Here is an 18,645-nt window from a genome sequence, read left to right as displayed (position 1 = left end):
GTTGTTGTTGTTGTTGCTTTTTTTCATACAGACTTTCTTATTTCGTAAAAAGTAGTACATACATACACTGTATGTGCCATTTATTGGGGCCATATGTGCCGGACCGACTGGCATCTAAATCTACAGTGGATGTAAACTCACTGTCCCCTCGCCCACTTCATTATTGTACTTTTTATCCTATACATGTATTCTATTTTTTTTTTCCTCACTGTTTGCTTCGACCCCCTGTAGAAATTCCAGTGCAGAAAATGCATTTCGACATATTATCTCATTCAGTATAATCTGGTTAGAAAAATACACATAGAAATGAATATAATCATTGGTCTGAAATAGAAGGGGTGTACGTTCAAGTTTATATGTCACAAAGAGATTTGGCTGAACTATAATTCTCTGAGTCATGAATTTCACTGCGTATTAGCCCACAATGGACGTTATACGGCGACATAGATAGCAATATTAGAATTGGACTATAACGACTTTTTTAGAGACTTTTCTTACCGTGTAAGCAAAGGGCAACGTACTCGTGGCCATTACAATGATTCTTATTTCACTGCGTGAAAGGCTGCTGTACCAAGTATTTGTTATGTGTTGTTTTCTTAACATCTTGGACAATTAATCTGGATTTTTTTTTATTTTATTTTTTTTAGTAGTAGTTATAGCTACATGACTATTTTCTTACATCTGAAGAAAACATAAAAACAGTGCTGCGATGTATTCTAGCAACTAAAAGAATAAAGTTGTATTTCAAATCATTCTAACTTCATGTTTGTCGTTGTGTCACTTCGTGATGATTATAATATATACATGTACAATTACCCAGGCACGATCAGGATTCATCCCCATTCCCACATAATCCATTTACTGACGAAATCACACGACACAGAAATTAACAGCAGACGAAAACGAAAACTGGTACTGTTATAATCACCATCTTTCAATTTATGCATTCGGCACAATTTCAAGAATCAGAATTCGCATTGTACAGACGGAATATTAAATGGCTGCGCCATAGGTTGGTCCCTGATCATTGCAAAGAAATTGACAAATCTCTTACATCTGTATTGACTTGTATTTTCACTTTTTTGTGCATTTTCTTTACTTTGAGGAAAAAAGAAGAAGAAGGAAATACAAGTACAGAAATAAAACCCAAACTAAACCAAGCAAAAGACGCAGCAGCTGTGTATAAGCAATGTTCACTATTTTACTATTTCCCTAAACCTTTACAGTGCCTGAACGTATTTTCTTGAAACTTGATGTATAGGCCTACGTGGTCTACCAAATAAAGATTCTCCAGAGAGAGTTTCAGGTCATGCGGTCAAGGGCCAAAGTTAAAGATCAAGTGAAAATGTCAAAATTTCTCGATATCTATTTCTCTTTTTTTTTTCTCTCTTCAACTCGCAAAGAGTGCAATGTATAATCATGGAACTTGGTGCATATGCATGAACTGACTAGCAAGTAATCATCTAGGAAATTTGGGGGTCATAGGTCAAAGGACATGGGTCAAAGGTCAAGGTCAACTCCTCAAAATTTCCCTACTTCCCTCATACACTGTATTTATACAATGCCTGCAGGATAATAAACTTAATATATACATGTATTACCAAATAGAGATTATCTCAGAAGTTTCTTGCAAAAAAAGTCAAAGGTCAAAAGGTCGTTTTTTAGGTCAGGGGAAAGTGCTAAATCTCACTTCTTCCTCCATGTCTCGGAAGTGACTCAAAGTATAAAATTAAGCATGCATGTTCTACCTGTCAGTGATTCTCTTGGTGGGTCATATGGTCAAGGGTCAAGGGTCAAAGGCCAGGATAAATGCAAAAATTTTACTATTCAAAACTGAAATTACACTTTTTCTTCATACCTTGAAAATCACTCAATGCATAAACTCATAAAAGGGTCAAAAGTCAAGTAAGAACCTTCATATCCCCAAATACCTGCCCTTAGAAAATATAGCCATTCATCCAACTAAACTAAGAGTTCAAGGAAAGTGAAGATTCCACACATTAGACAAACTTGTCATTTTGATATTTTGCCAATTATGTGAAACTGTTAGCACACATTGTACTATAGACCTCTTAAGAGTATTATGCATTATGGCGGAGGCATACCAGTCGCCGTAGCGACATTTCTAGCTTGTTTTTGTTTGTTTGTTTTGTTTTGTTTTGTTTTTTGTTTTTTTGTAAAGTAGTGAGATCAAGTTTGTCTTGGAGGCCCCTTTTCATTTCTTGAAAATCATTCGCATACACTTCACTTTCAACTTCAACCTGGGAGCACCCCCCGGCTCTATCATCTACCTAAATAGTCCGGCCTAGTCAGGGTTAACTAAAAATCCATGTCTAACGACCTTTTGTTGGTTTTGCGATGCAGGGACATATATTGTCCTTCACAATCTGTATAACATCCTCTATCCTGTCACACCACAACAGTAATTATTTTTCAATGGACCTAAAGCCATCAATCCGTGCCAGGTCCCTGGCTAGTTTATTCTGGTCACCTTACAGGCATGGTGTAGTTTGGGTTGAGGTGAGCTTCAGGTTTCTACTTCTTTTTGTGAGATAATGAGAAACGTCTTTTAAATTTAAGCAGAGAACTCTAAAGCTTCTTTGACGAAAACTGGTTTTGAAATGGTTGATATATTTGAAAATCCGGAAAGAGGTCCATATGCTAATAAAAGGTGGGACCCAACTACTATAAGGACCACTTTGTTTTACTTTGTTTTTGACATCTCAGCCATTTCAAAACCGATTTTCATCACATTATATAATTATTTTGAATTCCTCTCCTCATAGAATTGTATGATCTTTTATATTTCATTTAGTGGTTTCTTATTACAATGTACACTGGCAAAAAAGTCACATTGTGAATCCCCCATCTCAAACCAAAACATTATCATCCCTTTCACACCACTTTCCTCTAAAGCATGCACAAAGGAAATTTTGTTGTCCCGTACGCAGCTGTCCAAGTTGCCAGAGGCGATGAAGGCCTGTGGGAGGCAGCGAAAGTCACCAAGTAAAAGAGGCGCATTTCGAGAGTCCAGGATACACCCTGGGACCCATTCACAGAGAGTATCGTTGCTGCCGTCAAAATGACCATTTCATCAACGAAATGTTCATTTTGTTTATGAAATGACTGAATTTGTAATGAAATTGGCCATGCAACACTTGGCGCCCCATACAAAACTACAGTCTTTGTCCAAGGTTTAAAACCATGGTCAAAGATTGTACTACCTTCGTGAATTCAGGCCTTTCGAAGGGAGCAGGTGAATGAAATGCTTTCTTACTAGGCTGTCAGGAAAGGAATATCCATAAATGGCAGTGAATAAAAAATACGTGATTTTAGCACAATACGTAGACAATGACAATGAATGACAAGCTCTGAATTCATTAGTAGACAAAAGAGAACTTTTGTCATTTATTTACAATACACGTATCATCATTTTTCAACCACCAGTCACCCTTGCAAGGTACTGTATAGGCATCAAATTTCACAACTCCACTGCCAGCTTTTATCATTCCCCCAATAAAACAAACAAACGAATACAAACAAGCAAGGAAAAAGTTCAGGTCATTTTCCTACACAACCAAAATATCAGATATCATTTTCAGGAAAGTTGATGTTCTCAACGAACCCGTTTTCCTCTGATTGGTTATGTTATTCTAGAGGAGAAAAGTATCAAGACATTTGTTTTCTCAAACAATTATTATACACTTGTTTATAAAGGGGCAGATCCAGGAATTCCATAAAGGGGAGGTGCCTTTGCAAAATTAAAGGGGAGACGCAAGCATCCTCCCTCCCCCCCCCCCACAATTGTTTTTTCTTTTTATTTCTTCCGTTTGTACCAAAAATGAAGAGGGGTTCACGCCCCGTGCGCCCCTCTCTGGATCCGCCACTGATATAGGTTACTAAAAAAAAATAGAGAGAGAAAAAAAAAATCCTGGTGTAATTTCTATGTTATTATCAAAAAGTATAAGGGACAAAAGAGAAATATCATTAAAATTAATGCTTTCTACAGATTTATAGATACTGTGTCTCTTCTAAACCAAGTCTTGTTTGCTTGCATCTATTCCTTTGGTTATCTTTTGTACACCAAGCATGGACAGAGTAACCCGGAGGTCGAACAATAACTGCTACTAGTTTACCTTATATTTATGCAGGAGAAAAATGTTCACAGCCTTTACTGTTTGCATAAGAACATTGATAAACAGTGCTTTACCACCCCCGCAAAAAAAAAAAAAAGAAAAAAAAAAAGAAATGTGTATGTTCTTTATACTGACATCAATTCAGTGTTACAGTGTACAATGGCTTGACTTTATGTGCAGAGTACAATAAGCCCCAATTGTATCTCTTAGCAGCATTACTATTTCCACTCAAAACTGGGCAACCAAACAGAACATGGTACAGCTGTAACTTCAATCTAGAAACATCCTAACAACAGAAGTACAGTTAGATGATAGGCCACTTGCTTTGTTTAGCCACACCAAGGGAGATAAATGTATTACAAAAGCAAACTGCATACTGTACAGTATATGACTTTATAGTCTAAACACTTTGCACCAGTCCTGCATCTTTCATACTGTTTTTTGCAAATGATTTGCAACTTTAAAATTGCTCAGTGGTTTTGACTGGTCTGCCTTCAGTTTGAGCTATTCATCTGAGCTGCAAAGTTTCCTGTAACTTTTTCTAGTAGTATCACTTACTCCATATAGTATTGATAATTTCTTCTTACTTGATATGAATCCATTTTCCCCCAATTCCTACGACCCGTTCATGTTCTAGGATGCAGTCTAAATAATGCTGAAAGCTTGGCGTGTACAAGACTCCCTGGTGTCTATGTCATGATTCTCCAAGGACGTGACACAAAATGACTAGTGTGCACAACACAAATGTTCAGTGTATGCATCAGGAATGCTTCATGTACACTGCATACAATATGGACACTCAGTGTTGACATCATAAATGCTCCTTGAATCCTACACGAATGTTTGGTGGTGTATACACGTGTATAATATATCAAAGCAAAAAATACATCCGATAATCTGTCCATCTGTGTTAGTGTCACTAGTAGAGTTTGTCACTCGAGACACCGTGTCATATTCATGGAACCAGGACGGTGTCAGCCACCATGGGCAGGAGTTCGTCAGTCTTCCTCCGCCAGTTGCCGATACTCTTGGAGGTGGCACACCAGAGCTCTCCGTGGTGAGGTTCGGCCAGGATGCAGCGATCCCGTACTGTCTTCTGCTGCTCCTGAAGGGGAGAACAGTGAGAAAACAGGAGTTAGGCTGCTTAGACACACCTAGTTATCATATATCCCTATGTTGTCTGGATATATGTTCTTCTGTATTGGTATGAGTACTGACGTGCATAAAGGCCTCGGTACACCGAGCACAGTAACGGAAATGGTCTGTGTTTTTGCTATGGTGTGACAAAAGCAACCACGTCTGATTCTGTTTAAAACAACAAACAAACAAAACACACACACAAAAAAAAAAATCAATAATTTGGTACAAAATTCCCCAAGTATCATATTATGTAAAAATTAAGAGCAACAAAATCCCCAGTTGAAGATTTAATTTTGTAACAAAATAATGAGCGGGAAAGTGATATTGTAACAGAACCAGGCATAGTTCCCTTTAGCACACCACAGCAAAAACCTGTACCGTTGTCATTACCGTGCTCGATGTGCCGAGGCCTTAAATGTCATTTGGATATACAGGAGCATTCAGACACAACGTGGTGAGAAACTTTCATCGCAAGGCAGCACCAGACCTGTCATGTCTTGTTTCATGGGAAGCTCATGGATAAAGAAATTGAAGAGGGTATTCTACATGGAGGGGAAATCCACGGGACAGGGCAACCAAAATGAAACTCACTTCTGTTCCATGCAGGAGCTCAAAGTGGTAGAAGTTGGCCCAGGCATCCCCGAGGTCCGGCTCAATCTTCACTGTCCGGGTGAACCACTCCCGCGCCTTGGTGATCTTGCGCTCACTCCAAAACAACCTGTCACACATCGTAATGAGAGAACGCTGATATCAATGTGGAAATCATTTTCAAATATATACTGTCACAATGAAAAATAATACTGGTAATTGCAATAATGACAAAAATGATGATGATGGTGATGATGATAATTACAATAATAACATTTGTTTATATACCATTTCCTGAGGCTGACAAAATGCATAAACATTACAATTACTATTGACCTAGGCAAACAATCTTGGTGCAGGCTCATAAACTTTTCTAAATACCATTTAACCTGTTGAGGATGGTATGATTTTGCTACAACATGCATTTCCCATAGACGCTTGCCCAAGTATAGTCGGGACTCGTCCTCATTGGGTTAAAGTTACCTGTTCATATATTACTTAGTATCCACTAGTTTCCATGTGTACATAAACAGAGCAAGTGTACATAAATGAATTAATCTGCCTTACCATACGAGAAAAGTAATAATTTTCTTACTGAATGGTGAATAGCAATGCACTAATCCTACCAGCTGTGTACAATTTTTTGTCATTGGCATGTTAAAGATTGCATGATAAAAACAACTTTTATAGCAAAGGGAAAAAAGTAAAAAAAAAAAAAAAAAAAATATATATATACATACACATAAATATACATACATCTTTTAGTGATCATGAATTCTGTAATCTCATTGGTCAATCAACCACTGAATATATCCCGTATTCCGTGATAAGGTCATATTGTGCGCATGCGCTAAATCCACCACTGAATATATTCCGTATTCCGTGATGTGATCACATAGCTAGCTGCGTGTGTACCAAAGACGCTTAACTGCAAAGATAGGAAACTGCGCGCTAATCCTGTACAAAACAAAAGGACAGCGCGCGGTCCTCAAGCATATTACGCACATCACCTGAGACCACTCACGCAAAGACGCTTGATAAACGACAGCAGCAACAACAAGGCGTCTCAGGTGATACAGATGTGCGTCTTTGCCTGAGCTGAGACGCGCTGTCTTTGAAGATGGCGTGTACAGTATCATGGCGTGTACGTATTTGTACGGGTGCATAATCAGCTCGCGAGATGTAAGTCAACGTGGCTGACAGCCGGCGATTTCAACATCATTCACGAGAGGAAATCAGCAAGAAGGTTAGCACTTACACTAAAAGATGAAATCGTTACCCCCTGCTTGTTCTTATGAAATACGGGAAATATTTACCGTCAGGTGCCATATTCCATTCGGCCTCCGGCCTCATGGAATATGGCACCAGACCGTAGATATTTGCACATACTGTATTTTGTGAACAAGCAGGGGGTAACTAATAATATTATGTGGGAATAACAGGAAGTCAGTTTCTCGTTCGCCCATACCTGAATACGTACAATACAACTGCAGGTACAGTTGCAGGTTCATTCATTTGCTTTTGGTTCATATTTCTAAAATTTGGTTTACATCACACACACAACTCTGATCCTTACCTGGAGACTGCTAGGAGTACATGAGGGTCGTGTTCACATCGCTTGAGTGCATCCACACTCTTTGTCTTTCTCTGGGGTCGAGATTCCATGAAGATTGACTCCGCCCAGAGCTTCCCTGATGTGGGGCATTCTTGCATGGCTGCAATGGGAGTTGAAATCAATAGTCTAGTTAACTTTGATAGTTGATACAGAATATAACAGCAGTTTTTAGGTAATACACACAAGGGCTTATGTCTAACATTAATATAATATGGACTGGCCTTGAGGGGGATACAACATTTATTGCCCTCGTCTTTGACTCTGGCAATACAAGTCTAGTGAGGTCAATCAATGTCGTATCCCCTGAAAGTAGACAGTCCATAACTGTATTATTATCATTGCCTATTTCAGACATTTCAGGCATCTTCGAGCAGTAACTTAAATCATTACAATGTAAACTTCCTGATTTATGGTAACAAAATCCACTCAATGCCAGGTCGAGCCCTCACCAGAGAGACTCAATCTGTCCTGCTATGACAACATTTTCTCACAATCCCCCACCCTCCTGCTTGAGTTTGAATAATAGAATTTATCTTGCTCTAGATGCGTGTCTGTCAGTTACATTTTTCCCACCTGAAATCTAGCTTCCTCCTATCCAACCTTGTCTGTCACTATGTCATCATGTTCAAAATTAAGGCTAAGAGAGCACCCTGCCGAGAAATTTAATGACACTACAAAGAATATCTAGACGAAAAAAAGAAGAAAAAAACAGCCTTTTTGAAGCTTTATCAAGGGATTAAAAGCTTAAAATCTGTTGTACAAAATGACTATGCACAAATTAGCGTCATTAACAAATTTAGAGAACACGACCATGTTTTGGCAACAATTAATGATAGATTATGGGAGATTACGTAAAGGACAACAAAAGTAAATTTTTGCAACGATCGCAAATCAACGTTCAAGATTTTAGGATTTAGGAAGGGAGGCAAAAATACGGCAAGCCCCTTATTGCAGTTCTAACATTGCCTGGGATATGTAGTGTTAAGAAATGCTTTATAAGGGATAGGACTCTCTACTTTCCCCCTCATCAGTCAGAGCATATTTTTTCTCATAGGAGTGAGAAAGGGCGGTGAGTTGGCTCAGTCGGTAGCGCGTCTGCCTCACGATCACGCGGCCCGGGTTCGAACCCGAGTCTGGACTGAGCAATGTTGTGTGTAAACATACCGTCCCCTCTAGCAAGAGGCAAAACACTCTGTCCCTCGGATAGGACATAAAATGGAGGCCCCGTGTATGAGAGAGTAACAACTCATGCACGTAAAAGATCCCGCTTCATTCATTCATCGCAAAGAGCAGGGTGTTTAACCCGGTGAAGTGGTCCCACCTCACATCCAACTGGACCCCATGGAAGACCAGCTTAACGTAGCTGAATATGGGCTATCCAGCCATCTTCTCAGATGGAAAATGAACAAACAAAATGAACAAACAAACCCTTGACCCCCATGACCTTCAGTAATGATGGTAGAAAACAGGTCTAGGGCAATTACACCCTGGCAATTACACGTACTCCAGACCCTTCCCCTAGCCCTAATCCTAATCCTAAACCTAACCCAAACTCTCAACCCTAAAACATAACCTTAACCCTCATCAATTGCCTTCGGGGGGTAATTGACGAGATATGGGGGAAAACAGGTTGATACACGCCATACATACCTCTTGCCATGGTTGCCTGGGCTATGCTTTTATTGCCAGCTCTGTTCTCTATCCTCACAGCCTCCAACCTACATGAAACAAAAGAGAATACATAGCATGCGGTCTTCCATATTCTCTACACATTTTATTCTACAAACCTAATTCTAACGCCAGTAATCCCCCCCCCCCCCTTTTATTTTTTTTATTTATTTATTTTTTTTTTTTTGGGGGGGGGAATAATGGGGAATATACTGGGTCAAACTTTGTTGACATTATAAATTATATAAACAGATGTAGGTTGCCGTTAGGAGCTGATTATTAATTGATGAAATGTCACATACAACACGTAACGCAAGTTCAAATCCAGTTTTAATATTCATGAAAATTTGGAGATCAAAACCTGTATGATATTGTACTCTACAACTCCCACTATTATGATGAAACTATGAACACAGCATTGTAGAATGTTCTTTTTTTTGTATTGGGTATGATTCCCGTGGTTTGATTTTGCTTGCAAATACCATTCTATTATTTTCTCTGTTCTTTTCTCTCGATTTCCATTTCTGCTCTGTAAAGGTCATTGTGAAATCATGTTTCTCTGCTGTAACAATTGGTTCCAGTGAAATGCTAGGTTTGCACCATGATCCCAGGAGACATGACAGCCTCGTTTGCCTAAAATGATGCACCACGCGTTACCCCGGGGTACCGTAGTACCCCGGATTACCGCGTTGTGTAGCGCCACCTCACGTCCATTCGAGAACAGTCAGAGAAAAATGCATGCACTGTGTGCGTGTACATAGTCCTTCCCATGCCACTGCATGTTATACTATGCGTGCATGAAAGCTGCGATACCACTAGCGTGTGCTTTAGTGTAGTGCAGTGCAGTGGCTAGCGCGCGCTAGCTCCAGCACCAAAATAATTTCCTCTTTTTGGCACCCAGGGTACAACCTTTTTAAAAAAATAAATAATTCAACAAAATGGCTGATTTTTATTTGGTACCCCGGGATACCATTTATGTCATCAAATGTAGTTCACTTTGGGCAGGTGGGATAATATCCTTTATTTTCCCTCCTTACAAATAGTCTAGTCTTGTTCGTTTCAGTCTTCACTCCAGTGAACATGCAGCTTTCAGATGCTGTTCTCAAGGTGTCTGGTCAGGCTAGACTACACATATTTCCCATCACGTCCCACTGCGGACTGCCTCTTAATTTTGTTATGGCCTACATTGCAATACATGTACATGTTGTCACATTTTGTTGTGTTCATTCCAATTTCATTACCACCGACATGTTCTATATTTCTCACGAGCACTTTGTCTGGCTCGGCCAATTTTTGACAGTTTAAAAATCAGACACGGCATCCGAGGCAATCACAGCCTGTCATGTTTGTCAATCTCGTTACGCCTCGTTGTCTCACATCCATCCCGTTTTGTCCACGGTGGACTAACACATGATTGCTTGTGGCTGCTGGGAACATGGTGTAAATATCTAGCATTACATACATTGTACATGTGTGTAGTCTTCCCTACCAGAGATCAGAACACTGTGTGTTTGACAGCCTGGCTTTCTCGATGATTGCCCTGGCCTTGGTGAGGTTCCCGCATCGCTCTTCAAGCCTGGATGCCAGCAGCCACAGAGGGATGGAACGTACACACTTCTTCAGCTGCATAGTGGGGGAGACAATGAGGCATTATCAGTTGAAAGTCGTTGAGGGGAGGGGATATACAGAGCTGTTTCAAATGAACTGGAACCCAACATTGCAATTCCATACCATACGTGAGTTGATTTTCATAAAAGAGTAACATTGTATGTATGCAAGAAGAATTGAAAAATAGAGGTTTTGAAATCCATTTTAAAGATGACATCTTTAAATAACACAAATACACATATAACATGACATTGAGATACAATATTTGTAACCAAACACACACACACACACACAAAACACATTTATGAAGTTTACATAACAAAACAAAAGAACACTAGTTTTTAGTATAAATCAGTGTAGATTTACAAGTTCTAAGAATTTTTCTATTCATTCCTGACTTCAGTTGACAGGATAACTTATTTGCAGACACTGAATTAACCCTAAAAGGGCCGGGGGGGGGGGGGGGGGGGGTGGAATCCACCCCCCCCCCTCGACGTTTCGCGCTATAATTCTGTAACGCGAGGAGGCCTCGTCGTGAGGCTTCTTGACCTTCTTCGTTCAAGTCTCGCACAACTTTTGAGACCAAATTTGCAACGTCCGCGCATACTTCTGCGAAGCCACGCCCATTTTTGTAATGGGATATCGCCCCAAAACGGGCACAATTTTGTGATTTTGTGTACATTTCCTATGGAAAACAGTGCTCTGTCATGAAAGTCATAAACACCTGATTATTTTTACAATTAATCACTTTCATTGATTAATTTTGTGCTAATTATGGTAGAAAAGTGGTCAGTGACAATTTCCAATGAAAAAACAAAGAAAAAAACAAAAGTTGAAAAACAGAGAAATACATAAGAAATTCTGAAAACAATAAATCCATCCCCCCGGTCTGAGCATAGCCAAAAAAGCCCGGCCCTTTTAGGGTTAAGTTGTTGAAAAAAAAAAAAACACAAACAAACAAACAAATACTTTTTTCATTTTTGAATAACATATTCTTATCTTTGGGAAGGAAAAAAAAAAATACACTGGCATCAGTGTTGTAAGTGTTGTAAGTAAGAATTCAGAGCAGTGATATGTTTCAGAAGAGATAAGATTTAGAAGACTAAACCCATCCTACAATATAAGATAAAATGGTATGGAAACCTTATAAACAGCGCTGCGGTATTTTGAAGGGTGATTTTTTTTTTTTTTTTTTTAAATCTGAATGTTCACCTTTCATGCAATAGTCATGTGTATTCATATAATTTGAGAAAACAAAGTATTTTCCATGAAACCTGTACAGCGTACTTGGTTAAAGATCTGTCAGTGTGGGGAGTTCATGGTGAGGAAAGGCTTGCCCAGTTTGGATATATTTGATAATTCCCACAGTAATTTGTGCAGTTTTATCCCTGATCTCTATGAAAGTATACACACAGCAGGTGAGAGCAACCGATACTGATGAGTACACACTTCGATGCATGCATTTGCTGTAAACCAGTGCTCTTTGTGATATTTTACTCTACTCAACTTTGCAGTAAATGAATATTGGGCCACCCATGAATCCCCATGCCAGCGAATCTTCAGAAAACAAAATGTAACCAAAAAACCCCCAAACAACAAACACAAGCAAAAACAAAAGTAACAGTTCGCATCTCTTTAATAACCCGTTGAGGTCGGGCTGATTTTGCTACAACACGCGTTTCCATACTTGCCAACTCTACCGCATTTGGCGGTAGACTACCGCTTTTGAAAGATTTCATTTGCATTCAAGCTAGCGCTGCTCGCATGGGCATCCTGGATTCTACCGCTTTCTCAAGTGAAAATGTTGGCAAGTATGCATTTCTCATAGACACTTGCCCGAGTATACTCAGGCCTTGTCCTCAACGGGTTAAATGAAATAAGAAGATGAGATGATGACTCACTCCTTGTTGGTATGTCTTCCTACTTTCCTCCTTCTTCCCAAGCTCCTCCTCAATCTGACCTTTCATCATCCACAGCTGTCACAGGAGAAAAAAAAGAAACAGTTTACGTAAGGCAAGAATACAACAAAAGATACTTGAGACTGCTGTACGTACATGTACAAGACGTGCTGTCCATATAATGATCTTCATTATTTCATCATCAAAAGTATATTTGCTTACATGAACGTGTAGCTTGCATTTTGATGTGATGATTAACTATCAAGCAGTATCCCCTACTGGGTTTGCAAGTAAATTGAAATATAATCAGTTTCTGGTGCTATTTGTGCGCAAAAGTCATTCCTCTACAATAATGCAGCTCCCGGTCATTTCAAAGAGAACTAATCATAGATTTGTCATAAGATTTAAATTAAAGCAAGGTTCGTCATTTTCTCTCTATATTTGGTCATCATGTGTCCATCATACATGTAACACAAATTTGTAACAAAGATTACATAGATTTGATAAATGGAATGCTTTTCAGCAGAATGACGATGTTGCTGTCTCAGAATAGTGTGGCAAACAGGGGGTTTACACCATGGCGCATAAAGAGTTTTACCATCCCATGGCATCTTCACCTTAGCGAAGTTTCCGTACTCTGTGACACCTCCTGCCAGAATCTCCAATGCCTTCTCCTGACAACCTAGCTGCCATTCCAGCTTGGCTGATTTCATCATCACCTACCAATGACAGGAAAATGCAAGAAATGTGTCATGTGAGGGCAGTACACTGTTCTAGTGGAGAGGGAACATTGCTGGCCCAAAAAAAAAATAATAAACATGATGCAATACCAAGGCAACAACACCGAGACAATGATATAATGCTGACCACTGTTATTCAATTCCAAGTGAATTCTGAGAAGCCAAAGGTGTGTATTCACAAGCTTACGAAATCACGAGATTAAATCATTATGCATTTCACTATCTAGTTTACATAAGACATGAGATGCCACGTCTCGCACCACATCAGTCTAAAGTATAAAATAGAGGGAGTGTATCTTTTTTTTTGGGGGGGGGGGATTTGTATTGGAAAATCAAAATGTAGTCAGAAACAGAGGACTTTATCTTTCATTTGTGAGGAACTGTTTAAATGACCCATCTTTGGCGTGAGGATGAAACACTTGTGAGAGTACTCTTGTAACTATGCAATCTTCTAACATTGCAGATGTTTGCAGAAATGATACTGTAGCAGAAGAAACAAAACAAATTCAGTAGTTGAGACACTCTATAGCATACATCAAATTTGGTATTTATGTATGTATGTACGTATCTATGTATAAATAGAGAATATATCCCTAAACTCTGTCCACTAGTGATGAAAATTAGAAATTAAGGGGGTAAGTAAAGCCACTGACATGATATGATACACCGACATAATTATACTGACATACAGTTTTATTCAATTAATGGACCAAAAACTCAACGTTTTCTGAATCTCTGCCGAATCAGTCCCTTTTTTTTATGTACTGGGACATGATCAGCTAAAAAAAAAAAAGGTGGATTTTGTAAAGGGATTCATCAACATTAAACCACAACTAATCAGTTTTTCTACCAGCCTGTATAACATACACATTGTCATTTAAGTGAGAAGACTTTGTACAGCAAATTTTGGTGAAAAAGACTTTTTTGGATTAATTGTCAGATAATCACTTAAGTGATGTCCTGTAGAAATTCTAGGTACCTTACCCCAAAATGAAGCAACCACAGCATGTCAAAGGAAAGACTAACCAATTTGATATAGTGCTTTGGCTGCCATGTTGTTGTTTTTTTTTTCCTTTTTCCTCTCCTGAATATTTGATATTTTGTAGATACAATGTCGCCCCAGCAATGATATGTATTCCCCCCCCCCCCCCCCCCCCCCCGATCTATTTCTGCTCTGCAATACAGACAGTATGTTTGGTATGAAAAAGTGATTGAGTTTGCCAGCTCGTGCTGATTCGGGGCTCAAGCTGGTCTGCATTATTCATTAGCGTAAGACCTGCAGGGGAAAGTTGTACCCTACCCTGGCTGTGGGGGCGCTGCCTCTCGCCCTGGCCAGTAGTCTCCTGGCTCGCTCGTCCTCGTTGTTCTCGCTCTCAAGCTTGACGGCAGCCAGCCAGATCTCCTCGCTGTTTGGGTTGGCCTGGAAGGCCAGGGCGAGGATGCGACGGGCTGCTGGTACGTCTCCCTGGGGGTTGGAAGGTGGAATAATGGTTGGAGTATAGAGGTGGAAAGTTACGAGGAAGGTTCAATAAAGTACAGTGCAATCTCGTTATTAAAAAGTCCTTTCGACCTGTGTTGTTTTCTCTGTTTGTTTGTGCTTGTTGTAACTGTTGTTTTTTGTCACTGCACAATTATAATATTGCCAAACAGTATAGTGGTGTACTTAAAGTTCTATTAAGAAGATAATTTTGGGACCTGAATTTTTTACTTTATTGTAATAACAATTTCATTACAACTGCATTTATTCTAACAGAGTTCACTGTTACTTTCAAAACGCTTAAGAATTTCTTTTTGTTCTTTCTATTTCTCCCTGATCCATTTTTTTGTTACAACATATTTGTGAGAGAGTATACTCTTGTACATTACAACATCATAAGTACCCTTGGCAGATTTGGCCCAACTTTGTACTTTGTGAGATTAAGTGCAAAAACATAGGCAACTACAATGAATCCATACATTTCTCATCTATTATCATCATTTGGCAGAATTTATACAAGTTTATTCTTCAAACTAAACATTAAGTGTGCATGAGATGTTATATCTGTACATAAAATATTATATCTGTACATAAAAGACAATAGAGAACCAAGTGAAAATGATTGCCCCTCTTGCTCACTTCCACATCAAGTGTACGGGTTTACTTCCAAACATGTTTGAAACCATTCAGGACTGCAATTCTAAAATTGATTCAAAATGTACAACCAAAAACAAATTCTATGAAAGAATCTCCATGACTCCATGCCATGACCCATTTTGTTGATATGGAACTGTATGCTTACTGCCATCCACTTGGACTTGGCCCCCATCAGCCATAGAACCTCAGCCTTGGGACAGTGAGCCACAGCCTTCTGTAGCAAAGTCTCCAGGGATTCCCTGTGGTGGTGGTGGAGATGGGGGGGGGGGGGGACAAATACAAGACAGGAAAAGGTCAGGATAGTACTCTTCCAAAATAAATCAGTTTTTGTTTATGGAAAGTACACATTTTTACCACTTCTTTCCGCTTTGCTGATTTCTGGAAGAGGTATTCAAGTCAAGTACTCACATTTCATTATGCTGGGAAAGTGAAAATATCTTGATTTGTCTTGATATTGTTCTTCATGCGTGATGCCATAAATTGTAGATAACTCATCCAGCAATGGCTGCAGCAAAACTTCAAAATTTCGTAACTTTTGAACCAATTGTCCGGTGAGGGTAAACAACAGATGAACACAGAAAGAGAGGTCAAAGGTCCGAATACTAGTCTTCAACAAAATCTATGTGTTCTTAGAGTGTACCCATTCTATTGACTTTGTACTGACATGGTAGGGTAGTATCATTTACCCTGATTTCTGAAGAGGAATAAAGTCAAGTGCTCTTTCTTTATGTTGGAAACGTGGAAATATATTGAATTTTCTCCATATTTTCTTGATATTGTTCTTCATTCTTTCTTTTTTTCCCATGTGAAGCCATAAATTGTAGATTTCTCATCCAGCAATGGCTGCACCAAAAGAATTTATAACTTTTTAACTGAACAGAATGCGCAATTTTCCTCAAACTTTCACTGGCATGTTCCACTAGTATCACCATATTCACTCAAACCACTTGCATATTTGGAATTCATTCTCCTTTTAAAATACAAATGTAAAACATGTCAATGCTGTGTTTGGATGATTTTGACTCATAATGATCAGAGTCATTGTGTTCGTCTGCCACATTTTCAGTCCAAACTCGTTGACGACGGGCTGATCTTGCTACAACACGCATTTCCCATAGGCTCTTACCCGAGTATACTCGGGACTCATCCTCAATGGGTAAAAGGCATTATTTACCATTTACAGATGAATCAAACACCCTGCTTTACTGCTTTAAAAATGTTGTAGAATGTGAGTTAGGGAAAGGAACAACCAATGTAAAAATAATAATCAATATAATCAGTGTTAAGTATCATTGTTAAATATACAAAAAGTGAACAATAGTTGCAATAAAATTGTTTCTATAATAAATTGTCTACAGTTATGGTTTATTGAGAAAAAAAGTGATAAAGAATATTGTATATCCTTATATTTCAGGCCTTATTGCAAAATTTTCATATGGAAGGATGTTTTGTGATACAACCGACCTACACATACATGTATGCATCACATGTGATAACTCAAAACATTTTTTTAAATCACTACTCCCAATGGTAAACGGTGCCTTTAACTCCTGTGTGCTGATGAGTCCAAATTGCTCAGATTTCACACACATATCTATGGACTGAAAATTAGTGGGGTATGCAGAGGGTTAAAGGGATAATCCAGTCTACACTACAGAGATCACATTCTGGACAGGTGATGCTAACCTTGTTCCGTGGTTCTTCTCAAAGTAGGCTGCATCCATCCAGATCTTCTTCCTACTGGGGAAGACTGTGAGGGAGTGTGCATAGATGGCTCGGGCGCACTCGTGGGCTCCGTGGGCAGCACACTGAAGTGAGAGGAGAGGGGCAGAAGGTCGAGGTCATATGTATGACTAACCTACTGAATTACTTTATCATCACACCATTCCATATTCTTCATATTTACATCTATGTACGGAAACTTGTCAGTCAGATGCAAATTTAGAGGTGCTAACTTTTATAATGATATGACGATGAATTGATTGCTGCAGAATGGGTCTTACATGGACCTACCTACTGGATTATCAAATGCAGATAGAAACCTACTGCAGTGCAGGATAGATTTGTCACTGCATTATAATACTACCGAGATAAGTCTGAGACTTACACTATCCGCATCGTCCATCCACGTGGTTTCACGATCCTCATCCTCAATGCCAACTCCAATGACGGCGCGTCTGAACAAGAACATGAAAATAAGAATGATTTATTTGAGAGGACTTGTGTACTAATATGCAAATTGTCAAATATGTAATGGTATGATTTAATTCACACACTGTGAGTCAATTGGTCAGAGAATATCAATAATTAGTACTTTGCTTCATTCATTTATTCCTTCACTCATTCATTCTACCTTCAGTCAGTCTATCATTCATCTATACATTCACTCAATCACTCTATCTGTCCTATTTTTTAATCAATTCACTCATTCATTCATACACTCCATTAGCCTGTCACTTTAACCTCCACTCATTCATTCATCTACAACGTATTCATCCATTCATTAAGAAAAAAGAAATTGCTCATTCATCCTTTGCTCATTGATTTATACATCCATCAATTTACTAATTGACGAAAAAGAATGAAAACAGATACACACACATGATAACAATGTATCTAGAATGTTCTTTGTTTAACTGCATACTTATGTCTGCATAAAAAAAAAAAAAAAAAGTTTCCACACTCAAGTTTCCCCAGTTTCTGTTTTAAAAACTCACACGATTGATTGGCAGGTGGCAACACTCCCCGCCTTCTCGCACTCCTCTGCATCCTCGATCCACTGATCTCGGTTGATTTCCACCATGTTAGCCTTCAGTGACGTGATAGCTGAGTGGGTTAGATAGGAGCAGTACAAAGTCCACTCAGAATATACTAAATTTGTACACACAGATTTGTTAACCCCTTGGAGTCCAGTGTCCAGTGTCTAGCAGTCAATAGCAAATCATCTCCCATGATCATAGGGTTGTTTGGTTGCATATTACTTTACACTACTCCATGGGGAAGTAATCCGTTAAGGACGAGTCCTGAACATACTCGGGCAAGCTTCTATGGGAAATGCGTGTTGCAGCAAAATCAAAGCGTCCTCAACAGGTTAAAAGATCAAACACATATCTCCAAG

General features: G+C 39.1%; 1 protein-coding gene across 1 annotated transcript in view; it reads right to left on the bottom strand.

Moving 5' to 3' along the window:
- Nucleotides 1-3,376: 3,376 nt before the first annotated feature.
- LOC140239962 (pre-mRNA-processing factor 6-like) overlaps nucleotides 3,377-18,645 on the bottom strand; it is a 28,667-nt gene continuing 13,398 nt past the window's right edge. Inside the window, exons 13-24 of the mRNA XM_072319776.1 lie at nucleotides 18,245-18,353; nucleotides 17,635-17,704; nucleotides 17,214-17,335; nucleotides 15,673-15,766; nucleotides 14,694-14,858; nucleotides 13,271-13,372; nucleotides 12,657-12,731; nucleotides 10,637-10,770; nucleotides 9,130-9,197; nucleotides 7,441-7,579; nucleotides 5,868-5,994; nucleotides 3,377-5,241 (exon numbers count right to left, since the gene is read on the bottom strand). Of these exons, the coding sequence (XP_072175877.1) occupies nucleotides 5,092-5,241; nucleotides 5,868-5,994; nucleotides 7,441-7,579; nucleotides 9,130-9,197; nucleotides 10,637-10,770; nucleotides 12,657-12,731; nucleotides 13,271-13,372; nucleotides 14,694-14,858; nucleotides 15,673-15,766; nucleotides 17,214-17,335; nucleotides 17,635-17,704; nucleotides 18,245-18,353 (1,355 nt within the window). The 3' untranslated portion in view covers nucleotides 3,377-5,091. The remainder of the gene's footprint in view (nucleotides 5,242-5,867; nucleotides 5,995-7,440; nucleotides 7,580-9,129; nucleotides 9,198-10,636; nucleotides 10,771-12,656; nucleotides 12,732-13,270; nucleotides 13,373-14,693; nucleotides 14,859-15,672; nucleotides 15,767-17,213; nucleotides 17,336-17,634; nucleotides 17,705-18,244; nucleotides 18,354-18,645) is intronic.

The sequence above is a fragment of the Diadema setosum genome, chromosome 16, assembly GCF_964275005.1.
Source record: "Diadema setosum chromosome 16, eeDiaSeto1, whole genome shotgun sequence".
NCBI classification, from domain to species: domain Eukaryota; kingdom Metazoa; phylum Echinodermata; class Echinoidea; order Diadematoida; family Diadematidae; genus Diadema; species Diadema setosum.
The sequence above is the reverse complement of the archived record's forward strand: the minus strand, read 5'-3'. Positions and strand labels throughout refer to the sequence as shown.